General features: G+C 37.4%; 1 protein-coding gene across 1 annotated transcript; it reads right to left on the reverse strand.

The window, feature by feature from the left end:
* Positions 1-1,730: 1,730 nt before the first annotated feature.
* On the reverse strand, positions 1,731-15,081 carry LOC106067062 (serine/threonine-protein kinase PAK 3-like). Its single transcript, XM_056028143.1, has 7 exons — positions 14,924-15,081; positions 7,787-7,858; positions 7,341-7,404; positions 6,899-7,097; positions 5,341-5,618; positions 4,041-4,164; positions 1,731-3,069 (listed from the first exon to the last, which is right to left on the reverse strand). Exons 2-7 carry the CDS (start codon positions 7,818-7,820, stop codon positions 2,848-2,850), a joined length of 921 nt encoding a protein of 306 aa, XP_055884118.1. The 5' UTR covers positions 7,821-7,858; positions 14,924-15,081; the 3' UTR covers positions 1,731-2,847.
* Positions 15,082-15,514: the final 433 nt, after the last annotated feature.

Here is a 15,514-nt window from a genome sequence, read left to right on the forward strand (position 1 = left end):
CAAAGTAAGTTGCTTCACAAAGTAAGTTGTGAAGTCACAAAGTAAGTTGCTTCACAAAGTAAGTTGCTTCACAAAGTAAGTTGCTTCACAAAGTAAGTTGCCTCACAAAGTAAGTTGCTTCACAAAGTAAGTTGCTTCACAAAGTAAGTTGCTTCACAAAGTAAGTTGTGAAGTCACAAAGTAAGTTGCTTCACAAAGTAAGTTGCTTCACAAAGTAAGTTGCTTCACAAAGTAAGCCATGCTCACGATTAATGGTGTAAGAGGCACGAACCTTTTAAGACTCAACGAATAGCTCATTGGTGCAATGAATGAAATATAGGTTAGGGTTCCAATGTGAACAAGACACTACTAACAACAACAACAACTAGAATTCCAGTGATGGGAGACAGTCCGTGATTAAATGATCGCATAGTGTGTCATTCAATGTTTTTTTCAGTTTTTTCATTTCTTTCATCCATGATTTGCCACTGAATGGACAGTCTTTACAACGTTGATATAGAAATACTTGATCGGAATTAATTACAAGTACTCATTTTTCAAATAGGTTAAAAAATATTTATTCTTTATAAAAATACTAGCCTGGCATTACCCGCGGCCTGCGGGTCTAAGTTTGTGTTTACGTTTACTAATGTAGTGGATTGGATTTAGATGTATGTTAAACTTAGCTAATGATCCTTTCACGTTATTTCTCTTTCGCTACGAAAATAAAATTAGTTTTGCGAAAATGGGTTTACCCGAAGTCGATACATTCATATCTATTAAAAACGAAAAGAGCGATAGCTTTGTTAAATGAATGGGATTATAAAGTGAACAATTAAACGAAATAATTTTTAGTACGCGATTCATGAATGAATATAGATCTAGGCCTATCTTAACTCGGCTTCGCAGCTTTTGTAAACGAATGTAGATCTAGTCTCTTAAAAATAATGCTTTAGAAAACCAAATTTGAATATTTATTTGATCAATATATGAAATTAATGGACTATAATTAGTATGTTCATGTGTTAAAGTATAAAACTATCTGTGCGAACAGAAGTTTTATCATCTTAGAGTTGAATTAGAGTTTTAGATCTAGGGATGGGATTATAAAGTAAACAATTAAACGAATTAATTTTTAGTACGCGATTCATTACGGTATTGTCTAATGAAAGAATGTTCGTCAGGAAATCTGTAGTTACATATATAAGGAACTAATTAATGTAAAAATGCTTTTGAAACACAAAATTGAAGGTTAATTTTATTATATAATGAAATCAAAGGATCTTCTTTTGTATTTTCATGTGTCAAAGTAAAAAACTATATGCACAAAGTGTATTTCTTAAAATTAGATCTAGGTTTAAATCCTTTCGATCTTTTCTCATGTCAACATTGTAGACATGGCCTAGATCCATAAAATACTATAGCTTTGATAGAGTCGGACAACTTTATTTTTTTTTTAGGGTCTTAAGTAATTTTCAGGGCTACGATACATACACTAAGGTCTAAGTTGGTACCCAAGAAACATTCCTGCCAAGTTTTATCAAGATTGGTCAAGCGGTTTTGATGTCTATAAGTAAAATACATACACCTCACATTCTACTTTATAGTATAGATTCTCTTTTTTCTTTCTCTCACTTTGTCTCTGTCTCTCTCTCTCTCTCTCTCTGTCTCTCTCTGCATTATTTCTTTTAGGAGATAAAGCAATTTTACCAGTAGAAATTTAATATTTTTATTAACTAAAAACAAATTACTTAATATTTGTATAATATTTTATTAGTTACAAAATAAAAAAAATACTGATAAAAATGTTTGAGTCTATCTCTCTAATTCAAAACAAAAATATCAACACAACATGATTCCTCTACCTCGTATTCTTAGGTATTCTAACATTAGTTTCTGTGACCAATGATACAGTGCGGACATGAATTGGTGTCTGAACTACGGCCCCTGAGCCAAATCCGACCCATGACGCAGAGCTAGTACTTCTACTCAAGTCTGCAATATTAGTTCGCCAATGTTATGATACATAAAATATGCCATCTTTGATACAAATTATGTAAATTACAGTTTTCTTTGACAATAATGACAAGACAGAATGCATGCTTTGAGAAATTACAGCTTGATTGGGGCCAGGGGGGAGGAGGTTGAAACGGTCAAGTATGAAGTAGTTAAATTTTTACTTTCTATACAAATTTAGCCGCCATGATATTTTTTTTTCTTTAATGGAATGAAGACCAATAAAGGTTTGGTGTCTGTCTGTGTGTGTGTCATAGGCTAATGGTGTTCACAGACTTCTTTGGCGTGGCACACATTTCAGGGGTGACTACTATTCAGTACATTTTGTTTTTACTGGTAGTCGCCCTTTTAATTTCTAAATGAAATTCCCAGCTACACGGCAAATCAAAATAAAAAGCATTACCCCAGTATGTGTGTCGTTTATTTTTCTTAACCTGGTCAAGGCTTTGTTCTATTATTTATATTATTGTTATCGTGTCCAATAAGAAAATATGTAAACACGTTATCTCCCCTTTCATGATCAAAAATGCAAAATGGAAGAACATCCTAGTGTACCTCATTCTAGATCCTTGGTTAACCCTAACCCAGCCTTGCTTTACATATCATTACACAAGAGCTGCTGAAAAAAGAACATCCAATCATTCTTAACCCAGGGATAACATTTGAAGACGAGACGATAAAGCTGCTAGGCGTTTAGCACACACTAGGAGGATCTTTAGGATTTCCTTAGTAACATATTTCTTGTCTATTCAGAAGACATTTTATCGTTGCCTATTAAAATAACAATATTTCACATCCTTTGTTTCGAATGAGTATTTACTATGAGTGTAAGAATTCCAATTCTGTAAATAGTTAAGAGCTGGTTTTGTTTATTTTGAAATGTTTATCTCTGGCCGCACGTGCAGCAGTTATGGCTTCTTCCAAAAAATCCAATGACCCAGATTTCATGAGAAACGGATGACCCAAAAGCTGAACTGCGCTGGCTCTCTTGGTGATGTCCACTTGGAGGCATTGGTCAATGAAGTCTTGTTGGTCTGGGGACAGTGTGTGGGCATTTTTAATGTCAGGCTTGCCCTAAAAAAAAAGACAAAGAGTTCGAATTTCTCACAAGTAATCTCTAAGCAATATACTCTTTTGTTGAATCATTTATTCAAGAACAAGAACAAACAAATATGTAAATACATACGATATATAAATGAAATAGAAATTCTTTATGCAAGAAATAATTTAGAAAGTAGAATCATTTATTAGTGAGGGAGGTTTATGGTAGTCACGAAGAATCTCTGGAAAGCTTGGATGTAGCCGGGGGGGGCGGGGACATTTTTGGGGTTCAAAGCCCCCCCCCCCTCCCGAAATGAAATCCCCCCGCAGGGGCAGGTGGAATTTCGTGACTTCTTTAATTGCTTTAATTTTGTTTATTGTAGGTGAGATCTTAATGTTACACTGCCCCATTGCAGTTTAAAACCCTCCTCTTCTATAAAACAAAAAAATTAAGAAAATGCAGTCACCATATTCCATGAGCGTAGCCAAAGGGGTATTGAGTTTAAGACGCTCTTCTCCAGAGTTTTTTTTTTTAAAAAAACACTCTTCAATACAAGACTAAAGAAAAACAACAGTCACCATATTCTATATGCGTAACCAAGAAGAGTTTTGAGTTTAACCCCCCCCCCCCCCAGAGGGCTTTAAGTTAAAACTTCCTCCAAAAGTTTTTGAATTAAAAACACCTCTCCAGCGGGTTTTGAGGTTAAAAACCCTTTCTTCAATATAAAACTAAAGCAAACTACAGTCACCAAATTATAAATTTATAATTTTTTACATTATGCAAATTTTATTAGCTAGTTTATATTTCAACTTTTGTTATTTAAAAAAACTTATTGAAGAAATTTTTTTATATGTCATAATATTTTTAACAAACACCAGCTTGAGAGACAAGTCAGGCTATGAGGTAGACTAAATGGATACTGTGATACTTTTAAGACGGAGTTTTTTTGTTTTTTTTTTAAAGAGTTTTTTTTAAGGATAATTAATTGTTCATTTTTAATTACCTTTGTCTCAATGTAATAATACGTTTTGTGGCAGTTCTCCATTAAGTACGGTGGAACACCATCCACCATCTCAATCACCATGATACCAAAGCTCCAAATATCAATTTCATTTTTGTAAGGTTTTCTGATGAAGCAGTGCCACAGAATGAATATTAGTTCATTTGTACATCAATAATAAAATCATGAAAGTTATTCGGGCAGTAGGAACTCGTTAGCTTTGCATAAGGGAAGGAAAACTCTGGATTCGAACTTCTGCTGCCTTGCCAAACATGGGTAAGGCTCCGGGAGTAAACCCTGAGGCAAATTAGGAGAGGGCGACCTTTTGGCAGTTTGCAGCGCATAGTGCTATACCCTGGCAGAGTCTGTGACACCGCTGATTCAAAACTATATTGACACTTGCCGTTCCTTTGGAGAGGGATAATGCTAGGTGGGCGTCATCTTTTGGACCATAGTTAATACCCATGCATTCATCTCATTTCTATGAGATTGTCCATGGTCGCTTCGCAACTGAAGGAGGCCATATGGAAGAATACTCTGTTGTTATTATATCAGCCCAGAGGATAGTGACAAGCGTAGACACATTTGATGTCCTAGAAAATCCCTAAGAAAATTCTCGTTAAATGTCAGAAGGCGGTACTGCTGCAGACCTGCCACATCACACACACATTCCTCTAAAGAATCTTGACCCTGGCAGCGTCAGAGAATGAACATTTGTTCATTACTATAATAATAGGAGGTGCGGTGGCTGAGTGGTTAAGCGAGGTCCCGGGTTCGAATCCTGGTGAAGACTGGGACTTTTAATTTCGGGTTCTTTGGGCGCCTCTGAGTCCACCCAGCTCCAATGGGTACCTGACATTAGTTGGGGAAAAGTAAAGGCGGTTGGTTGTTGTGCTGGCCACATGACACCATCGTTTACCGCGGGACACAGAAACAGAAAAAATATCTGCACTATAGATGGCAAGGTCTGAAAGGGGGAACTGCTTTTGATTCTAATACTAAAGTATTTGGTGTTGACAAAGCGAATAACATGCAGACAATTTGTCCTACAACTAAACTTGTATTGTTCCTCAACATTTTCAGTATGTTTTTGTGATCATGTTAATTGATCTAACATTCTTGGAATATTTGAAAAAAGAAAGTATTGCATACGATGAAATTCTACGTAAGTTTTATACAATGATTAATTTTACAAATAAATAAGAAGGAATCATTGTTTTAATCTATTGTCCTTATCGTCTTCGCCTCATTAGATTTGATTTTTTTTCTATCTAAATTATAGGAATAGTGGAAGACGTAAAACCTCTTAATAACTTCCGGTGCCATCCAGCAGGGGGTGCCTAATTGAGTCCTTCTTTGGTTGACTTGTGAAGTTAGCCTGGCACAGAATCCAAAGTCGGTCAGTTTGATCTGACCTCGGGTCCCCAGCAGAACATTGTCGCTCTTAATGTCACGGTGGATGATGTTTCGACTGTGAAGAAACTCGATGGCCTTGAGACACTCACGACACACGGCGGCCATCTGTGCTTCATTCAATATGACAAATCTAACGAGGTCTGTCATACAGCCACCATCCAAATACTGAACAGAGTAAAAAGGCAAATTAATGGCGATTTGTGCTGGCTTATACATTTACAGGACATTTTATTTCTAACTTAGTTCAACCCGATTACATTGTAACACAGAACTTTATCTTTATTTTGGCTATTCGCTCAACGTATTTTTAGCAGAATATCTCTTCATAAATATGGTACTATTGGTGATGCAACCACTTCCATCGCAACGAAACGAAAGGACCGACAGTTTGGCGAAGCATGGAACGCTTCTTGCCCCACCAGAAGAACCGCATTTTCCGCAATCATACGAGAATGCAAAAGCAAGAATTCGTGAATGGATCAAGTGCTAATGGTACTAAAGGGACAGGAAGTCAAGAAGGTTATGAAATGCCTAAACTGGAAGGACGCATAATGTCAATGAGACAGAAAGGATTCACCAATTTTGGCACGTCCGATAGGAATCTATTTCGCTAGGATTCGCGAGAACCTTGATCCCAGAAGTCGACACTGCTACACGGAAGACGAGACAGTAGAACACATCCTCAACGGCTGCAGGGTCTCAGAAACTAGTTAGAAGAAACGACTGGCATCTTGCCCTGTACGGAGACAGTCAGAAACTACAGAACACAGTCAGAAACCTGGACAGTGCTATAGGAGAGTGCTCTCAGCATGGGGCTTTAGTGTCGCTTTTAGTGCATGGAGGTTACAAATGGTTGCATAGTTTCGTCCATTATTGTTGTATCTTTAAAGACACAGAACTTGTTTTAATCATTCTAAAATGTTCCTAAGTTTTAGTTTTTGACCCATAAAGACATATTAGTGAAAACTGAGATAATGTATTATGAGTCAAATTACAATTGAGAACATGCATTGAGCCTACATCAGAATTGAGTAACTGTGTTGAATAGGGAGACATTTGAAGACACTGTCTTATTTGATAGATAGTCAAAACAAATTCTAGCTACGGTCTATTGGAAACTACCCAGCAGACATCAATAGAGAAAAAAATGAAAAGAAGCAATTGGGACTGGACTGAACATGCAGTACAAAGAAAAACAGAAAATATTGCAAAACAGGCTCTGAACTGGAACCCACAAGAGAAGAGAAAGTCTATGAGACCAAGTAGCTAACATTGAGGAGATCAGTAGACCAAGAAGCAAAGATGGCAGGATGAACATGGACCCAACTGAAGGGAATGTTCCTATAGCAAAATACTGTTGCGGCCCTCTGCTTCACTGTTAGATTAAGTCAAAGTCTGAAGGGTTTATAAGATCTTATAAATAATATAAAAACCTTTTCACTAACCTCCATCACAACCCAGAGCTCATGGCCAGGGCAGTAACAATCCAGAAAGCTGACAATATTCTCATGTCTGTTCAGTTTGAGGGTATCAATCTCTGCCACAATCAGCTCTTTCTTCCTGTGCTGATGGAGATCCATGATTTTGATAGCCACCTCCTGCTGGTTCTGCTTATGGACAGCCTTGTAGACTTTGCCCGAAGCTCTAGAGCATGTGTCGAGTATTATAGAACGTTTTTAATTAATGTAGTAGGGTTAAAGTATTACGGAACTAGAAGAATTATCAGAACAAGTATGACGTGTTTTTTTTTACACTAATAAACCAGAACAAAGGTCACAATCAATTTTTTTAGACTCATAAAATAGCGGTAAGAGTTGATACATACTTAGTAGTGAGATAATACTAAATAATAGAGAGTGACTTAAAGATGTCAAAGATTATATTTACCCTCTGCCCAGTAATGTCTGCATGTTATAGTCATTCAGAGGATTTTCAGGATTTGCTCTTTTCTCTGAAGAAGAAAACAATGTAAGCAAAACAATAAAAGGTTAAAAATAAAATGTTAACAACCCTCGTTTCATTTTGTACTAGAATTCCAGTGTCCCAGAAATACGAAATGTTTGTATCGCTTGATTAGCTTGTAGCACTCTGGTAATAATTGAGCTGCTACTCTATACAAATCTGCTTAGTTTTATAAAACTAAAAACAAAATAATTATATAGGAATTTAAAAGTGTTAAAGTAATCAAGTATTATATTATTTTACTGATCGTTACAGATTATAAGTAGAAACAGTGTCAAATGGATTTATTAACTACTCTATACACCAAACTTAAATGTTAACTGAATTTATCAACTACGAGGCCAAAAAGGCTTTGGCTTACAGACACTTACGAAATTCTGCTCTGAATGTAAAAAAATCTGCCATTGTTTCTCCTTAGCCACTGTTGATTGAGTCTTTGCAATCTGGAAATATTAAATAAAATAATAAAACAAGAAAAACATAACAAATACTATTTAAAAAAAACAAAACCTCCTTTATACAACTTAAAGAACGATTATTTTGCTCTTAACTAATGAGTGTTACAGAAAAAAAATATATGGAGAGCTCCCTGATTTGGAAACCACTGCGCAGGTCATCTCCTATATTGGTCTAGTCATCTGAACGCTCCAACAGTTTATCTCATATATTGGTCTAGTCATCTGAATGCTCCAACAGTTTATCTCATATATTGGTCTAGTCATCTGAATGCTCCAACAGTTTATCTCATATATTGGTCTAGTCATCTGAATGCTCCAACAGTTTATCTCATATATTGGTCTAGTCATCTGAATGCTCCAACAGTTTATCTCATATATTGGTCTAGTCATCTGAACGCTCCAACAGTTTATCTCATATACTAGTCTAGTCATCTGAACGCTCCAACAGTTTATCTCATATATTGGTCTAGTCATCTGAATGCTCCAACAGTTTATCTCATATATTGGTCTAGTCATCTGAATGCTCCAACAGTTTATCTCATATATTGGTCTAGTCATCTGAATGCTCCAACAGTTTATCTCATATATTGGTCTAGTCATCTGAACGCTCCAACAGTTTATCTCATATACTAGTCTAGTCATCTGAACGCTCCAACAGTTTATCTCATATATTGGTCTAGTCATCTGAATGCTCCAACAGTTTATCTCATATATTGGTCTAGTCATCTGAATGCTCCAACAGTTTATCTCATATATTGGTCTAGTCATCTGAATGCTCCAACATAAAGATGAGAACGAGGAAGAAGAAGAAAAAAAAAAGGAACATTTTTTACCCCACCCAATATCTCCCCACCCCCTTTTCCCTGAGAAACAAATCCTGGTTAAGCGTATGTATAAATCTGCTAGACTGTACAATATTCTAATAATAACCCTTTAGACGGTGCGCAAAATGTTCCTGAGCATTAGTTTATTAAACACTTTAATGAATATGGCCTACATGCGGAAATACCCGAAGAAGTAGAGTCTTTTCAAGATAAGGATTTTCTAGTTCTCTACCAAATTTAAATTATTTTCTTTTTATAATTTGAAAAATGTGAACGGTCAAATGAGAGTTTTCCCAGTTTGTGAGCTAGTAGGCTAATTCTTTTCCCCGTGTGGCCAACGAGCTAGTAGGTTAATTCTTTTCCCAACGATGTCCATCAAATCACCAACTGTCAAATTTCTAAGAAAATCCATAGAGCCGTTATCAAGAGTCGCGTCTTTTGCCCAGGTTCCATGAAAGTGTGACTTGAAAAGAGGTATTGTAATTAGGCATTCTCATGAAAAATCCATATTTTAAGTTTTATCAAGAGGTAGGCTATGTGAATTTCTTTCTGAGTATTTAGTCGAACCATCGAATGTTAGCTTGGTACATGGGTCGCTGCACTGTGATGTGGCCAAGAGGTCGTATGTTTCACGAAATGTTTTCTTCCATTTCTTCTCTCAAACACCCTTGTATCCTAGTGCTGCAGATTTGGCTTACATGTCATATTTATTCATCATTTGTCTCCGAACTCAAGCTTCAAACTAATGTTCTGAATTAACCTAGCACCAATTTTAAATGTACGTTTTGACAAGAATAAGAAGGGAGGTCATCCCACCAAACACATACACAGTTGGAGCATTACTCTTTTTTTTTTCTTATCTCCGGCACAAGTCGATCTTGAACGTAGACATTAAACATATTCTTAGACAAGACGTAGACATTAAACATATACGTAGACAACACGTAGACATTAAACAGACTCAGACAAAAAGAGGGTTGCAAGTTGAAACCAAAAGTTACGAGAATGAAAAGAACTGAGAAAAAAGATTCCTTTGATATGATCTAGCTGCTAGCTAGAGTATAAGTTTACAAAACTGATTTTTAAAGTGTGTGGGGGGGGGGGGGGCAAGAAATCCCTCCCCTAGACAAACAAATGTATCTTTTTGCCCCAGATAGGAGCTACTGGAGGAGGAGGAAACAGTTAGGAAACTTGGTTTGGGGTCACTTTTTTTTTCTTCATTCACTAATTCAATGTCATGCGTTCACAACGCACAGCTTTTCCAAGAAAGAATTAAATTAACAAGAAAAACATTAAAAATACCTTTTTAAGCAGACAATACCTCCGTTATAAGCTTATTGTTTTTCTCTTCTCAAGAATCTTGGTTAAGTGAATATAAATCTACTATACTTTATAATATTCCAATCATAGGCTTATCTTATATAATACAGACGTTACTTCAAAAAAGAAGATGATTACGTCCTACGCGTCATGCATTTAGTCATGCATATTAACCAATGACTTAAATTCTGCCAAGTCACTGGTTTTCCTGGCTAGCTCAGGCAACCCATTCCATGCTCTAATAGCACTAGGGAAGAAGGAGTATTTGTACAAATTTGTCCTAGCATATGGGACGAGGAATGTGCCTTTATCTTTGTGTCTTTCAGAGTATTTTATTAAATAGATCTAGACTTAGAAAACGATGCGCACAAGTTTCAGGAACATTCTTTTATTAAACTCTTGAATCAATAATAACTTACATTCAGATATTCGTGATAGCGATAGTCCTTTCAAGAACGCGATAATTCTTCCAAGAACGATATTGGATTTAGATCTAGACCTAGTTCTCTAGCCAAAGTTAAATTTCTTTGTTTCTATTTACTTTAAAAAAATACAATGATCAAATTAGAGTTTTCGCAATGTGCCAACGAGCTAGTAATTCTTTCTCAGCGATATGCTTCAACTATTAGATAGATAGAAGAGTTTACAAACTGGTGAACTGACAACTTTCTAGAACTGAATGTCACAAAAACTTAAGAACTTGGAATAGATTTCAGATAGAATAAACAAATCATACACGAACTGCAGATTAACACTACATCGATACAACAAGGGAAGTCATATAAATATATAAATATCTAGGCGTCATCATGGATAACAAGCTTTCGTGGGAAGACCACCTTGGAACTCTAACAAAGAAAACAGCCCAGCGACTATTTTTCCTATACAAACTCAATAGCTTAAAACTAAATAAGAAGATCCTAGATAATTTTTACGGTGCGACTATACAAAATCTGATAATATATGGAATAACTTGTTGGCAAGGCAATGCTTCATCTAACTAAACTGTTGGAACCCGTTTAGAAAACATTATAAAAAAGGGCATCAAAAATCACACGCACAACGCTACCATTTTTAAATGAACTTTTTGAACAAAAATGTCTAAGAAAAATCGGAAAAATCTTGGAAGACAACAGCCACCCGCTCCGTCATAACTACGTCAAGTCTTAGCGAAGTGGGAGACTGCCAATCAAGACAAGAACAGAGCGGTACAAAAATTCTTCGTTCCTTATTCGGTCAGACTATATCAACGCCACTTGTGGAACAGGAAACATGAAAAGGACCAAGATGTCTGTGTGTAGTCGCTGAATTAACTCTTCATGCTGTGTCTGTTCTATTTATGTGTATGTTTATGTTGTGTTGTCTTTATATGAGAAAAGAGTCCTTGTAATCACAACAAATCTCCTTAAGGATCAATAAAGCAGTCTTAGTCTTAAATTCTAGGAAAATCGTTAGAGCCGTTTTTGAGATCTGTGTTTAAGTTCCAGGTTCCATGAAGTGACTTGAATAGAGGTATTGTAATGGTTTGAAGGACAGATACTGGAGTGTGAGCAGCATTGGAGAAAGTAGAGTCAGCGTTACTGTTGTCAAACTAAAAAAAAAGGACCGCCTTCACACTCTACGACGTCAGGATCACCAACAGTCTGCTGCGGTGAGAAAGAGAAATATCGAGAGGATGACTGCGGTGCATTGGACTTTGTTTGCAACGTGGCTGCAAGCGAACCTGCAGCTCCCTTGAGAGGCGTCTGTCTGGAAGGTCTGTTGAGACAGCGTGTCCGATCAACGGCTGTGCTGAAGAAAACAGTGCTCGACCCTATCTCTTTGTGTGGCAAACGGCCACGTCATTATCGCAACAACAGCCTGGTCAACTGGAGAAAGAGAAAGCGGCACTGGAAGAAAACAATGCGGATGGCCTCGTGGGGAACACGCTCCCTGCGGCCTGTGGCTCCCACTGATCAACCTCCACCTGAACTGTCAAACCTCAGCTGCACTGTTTCTTTTCGGGACGAAAAGTGCTAAGACGGGGGCAATGTTATGACTTTGCCATGCGCACCGCCATCCAAGATAGTGCAGAAAGAAGGTGCGCACTATCTGTGACTAAACAAGTCGGATGTTGACATTAGGACTAACGATTTCCGCCCAAGTAGAGAGCCAATATGGAGATGCTGTGCTCAAGGCAGATGCCCTTTGTGTTTGTCATGTCTCTATGTAAATAAACGTCTATGTCCTCGTTGAGTTGCCTGACTTAAGTTATTACAATATATATATACTAGCCATATGTTACCCGCGGCCCGTGGGTCTTAATTTGCGTATCACTTTCGATAAAAGAAATAATAATTTTATAAGTAAAGCGAATGCGGGATGCGGGTCTTAATTTGCGTATCACTTTCGATAAAAGAAATAATAATTTTATAAGTAAAGCGAATGCGGGATGCGAAATGCGTGAACGTAAAAACAGACGGAGCTTAAGGAAATTGGTTTCTCTTGCTGTCCATAGAAGATTAGGCTACTTTGGGAATGCATTTGTCATGGTCAAACCAACTTAAGCCTAATAAGTGGACAGACAGACAGAAAGAAGGAAAGACAGAATGGTATATTGCATAGATAGGACCAGAATTACATTAAGTCACACAATCTTTATCTTAGTGCCTCCAAGAAATATTTAGCACTGACATATAATATCTACATTTAAAAAGGACGCCCAAATGGCCCCATATCTAAACTAGCATGGTATATATACATATATATAAATCATGGGCGTAGCCAGGGGGGGGGGGGGTTGCCCCCCCCCCGAAATGAAATCCCCCCCCCTTGGGGGGGGGGGGGGGATCGGAATTTAGTGAATGATTTTTTGCTTTGATTTTGTTTATTGTAGGTGAGATTTTAATACTAAACCATCAATTGCCCCAGCACAACCAATGGGGTTTTGAGTTTAAAACCCCTTACCAGGGGGTTTTGAGTTTAAACCCCCTACCAGGGGGGTTCGAGTTTAAAAACCCCTACCAGGGGTTTTGTGTTTAAAACCCCCTACTAGGGGTTTCGAGTTTTAAACCCCCTACTTGGGTTTTTTGCAGTTAACCCCCCCCCCTCTTCTATAAAACAAAACAAAACAAAAATGCAAACGAAAATTCCATTATTCCAAGAGCACAGTTAAGGAAGATTTCATTTTAAACCCCCCTCAAAATTTACGATAAACACCCTCTTCGATAAAAAAAAAGCTAATTACGCACTCAAAATGTTATGAGCGTATCTAAATGGGTTGTGACTTAGTTTTTAGTTTAAACCCCACTTCAGCGGGGTTTGAAGGTAAAAAATACCTCTTTAATAATAAAAACAAAGCAAATTATACACTCAAAATGTTTTCAGTGTAGTCAAAGGGGTTTTGAGTTAAAACTCCCCTCCAGTGGAGTTTGAAGCTAAAAAGTACCTCTTCAATATAAATAAAAGCTAATTACTCACACTAAAATCTATGAACGCAGCCAAAGGGGTTTTGAGTTTAAACCCCCCGCCAGGGGGGTTGGAGGCTAAAAAATACATCTTTAGTGTAAGAAAAAAAGCAAATTACGCACTCAAAATGCTATGAGCGTTGCCAAAAGGGGTTTTGAGTTTAAACCCCCATTCAGAGGGGTTTAATGCTAAAAATACCTCTCCAATATAAAAAAAAAAAGCAAATTACACACTAAAATTATTTGAGCGTAGCCAATCCAATCACAGGTTTTGAGTTTAAACCCCTCTTCTACAGATGGCGTTTGTTTAAAGTTTAAAACCCCTCCAGATGGTTTTGAGATTAAGATCCCCCTACAGAGCATTTTGAGGTGGAAAACCCCCAACAGATGATTTTGACGATAAAACTTCTCTTTTCGATATAAAATCTAAAGCAAACTACAGTCACTTAATTCCAAGAGCGTTTTCAAGAGTGGTTAATAAACTGTAGTGAATAGTCATCTGCCGAAATAGAAAAACACTAAATGTGGCTCAACAAAGATGGTAAAGACAGATTTTAGTAGTCAGTTATAGAGATCGGGTTTACATCAAGGAAATCCTATGCCGAACTGGGAGTCGACCCTTTAGTAAGATTGTGAGAGAGCGACGCATGAGGTTTGCGGGACATGTTATCCGACAAAATGAATTACGCATAAGAAGAGTTGCAATGATATCTTAGTACAACTTGACGCCACTCATTCATTGAGGTCCTCATGGCAGGTGGGAAGAGGCTTCAGACATTACCAGTGACAGATTTTTATGGAAACAGCTTGACGTCAAATATTCCGAACGGCGCGGTAGGGTCTAAGTCAGTAAGAATAGCACATTAGGTTTTTGAAATAAAACTTTTCAATAGCAGGAAAATGCACTGTAGATACCTCAGAATATGCATTTTGTGGCTTTCAATACCAGAAATAGTGCTTGGCGGCGGGGCTTCGCCCCGCACTAGCGCTCCCCAGACCCCATTGCTAGTAATGGCAGGGAATCTACAATTTTATGGAAACAGCTTGACGGCAAATGCGCCAAACGGCGCGGGAGGGTCTAAGTCAGTAAGAATAGCACATTAGGTTTTTGAAATAAAACTTTTTAATAGCAGGAAAATGCACTGTAGATACCTCAGAATATGCATTTTGTTGGCTTTCAATATCAGAAATAGTGCTTGGCGGCGGGGCTTCGCCCCGCGCTGGGGGAGCTCCTATCTGTTATTAATTGTACATCTAGAGACAGAATTATAGCACCTGGATACCAGGTGAAGTAACACAAAAAATATGTTTGCCATTTACACAAAGAGGTGAATTCAATTAAGCTTTACAATAGGTTACGATCCAGATCTAGAACATTATTTGTCTATCACAAAGTATGAAATTAAAGTCTTAAATTCCACTAGTATAAGATTTGTTATGTAATGTCTTTGTTTACTTACTTAAAGTGTTCACAGTCTTAATGTTGGTAAGTTTGTAGGCCGATAATAGTTTCGTCTCACAAACAGGAAGACCGATGAAGTGAGTCAAGCAAATGTCACTGTGTTCTAAAGCCCATAAAACACCCGACACCGTATGACAATGTGTCATTCAAAGGGAAGAGGGGGGGGGGAATTCAAGGTAGCATATACATTCAAAATAAACATGAACGGGAATTTCCATTGTAATGCCTTAAAAAGCGTGTCAGTAGAGGCTAGAATTTAAAGTCTCAAAGGATATCAGGAGAGATTTTTTGACTAAATTCGATACCAATCTTTCACAAGTAAGCCTAAAGCAAACATGTTACAACGAAAAGATTTTTTTTTACAGTTAGGCAAAATAAGCCAAACTTCAAGTGCAACATCAAATCAGTGGCAATATGGAGTGATGGGATGGTGAAGGGGGTATTTGAGCTACATTAGACACACACACACACACACACACACCGAGTAAGGCTTGCTGACTATTAAAATCTGTTTTAATAATTGAGAAGCTTGAAGAGAGTGAAACCAACGCTTGTGGGGGGGGGGGGGGGGTGCATGAAGATAAAATGT

This window comes from Biomphalaria glabrata, chromosome 4 (genome assembly GCF_947242115.1).
Source record: "Biomphalaria glabrata chromosome 4, xgBioGlab47.1, whole genome shotgun sequence".
In the NCBI taxonomy this organism is placed as follows: Eukaryota; Metazoa; Mollusca; class Gastropoda; family Planorbidae; genus Biomphalaria; species Biomphalaria glabrata.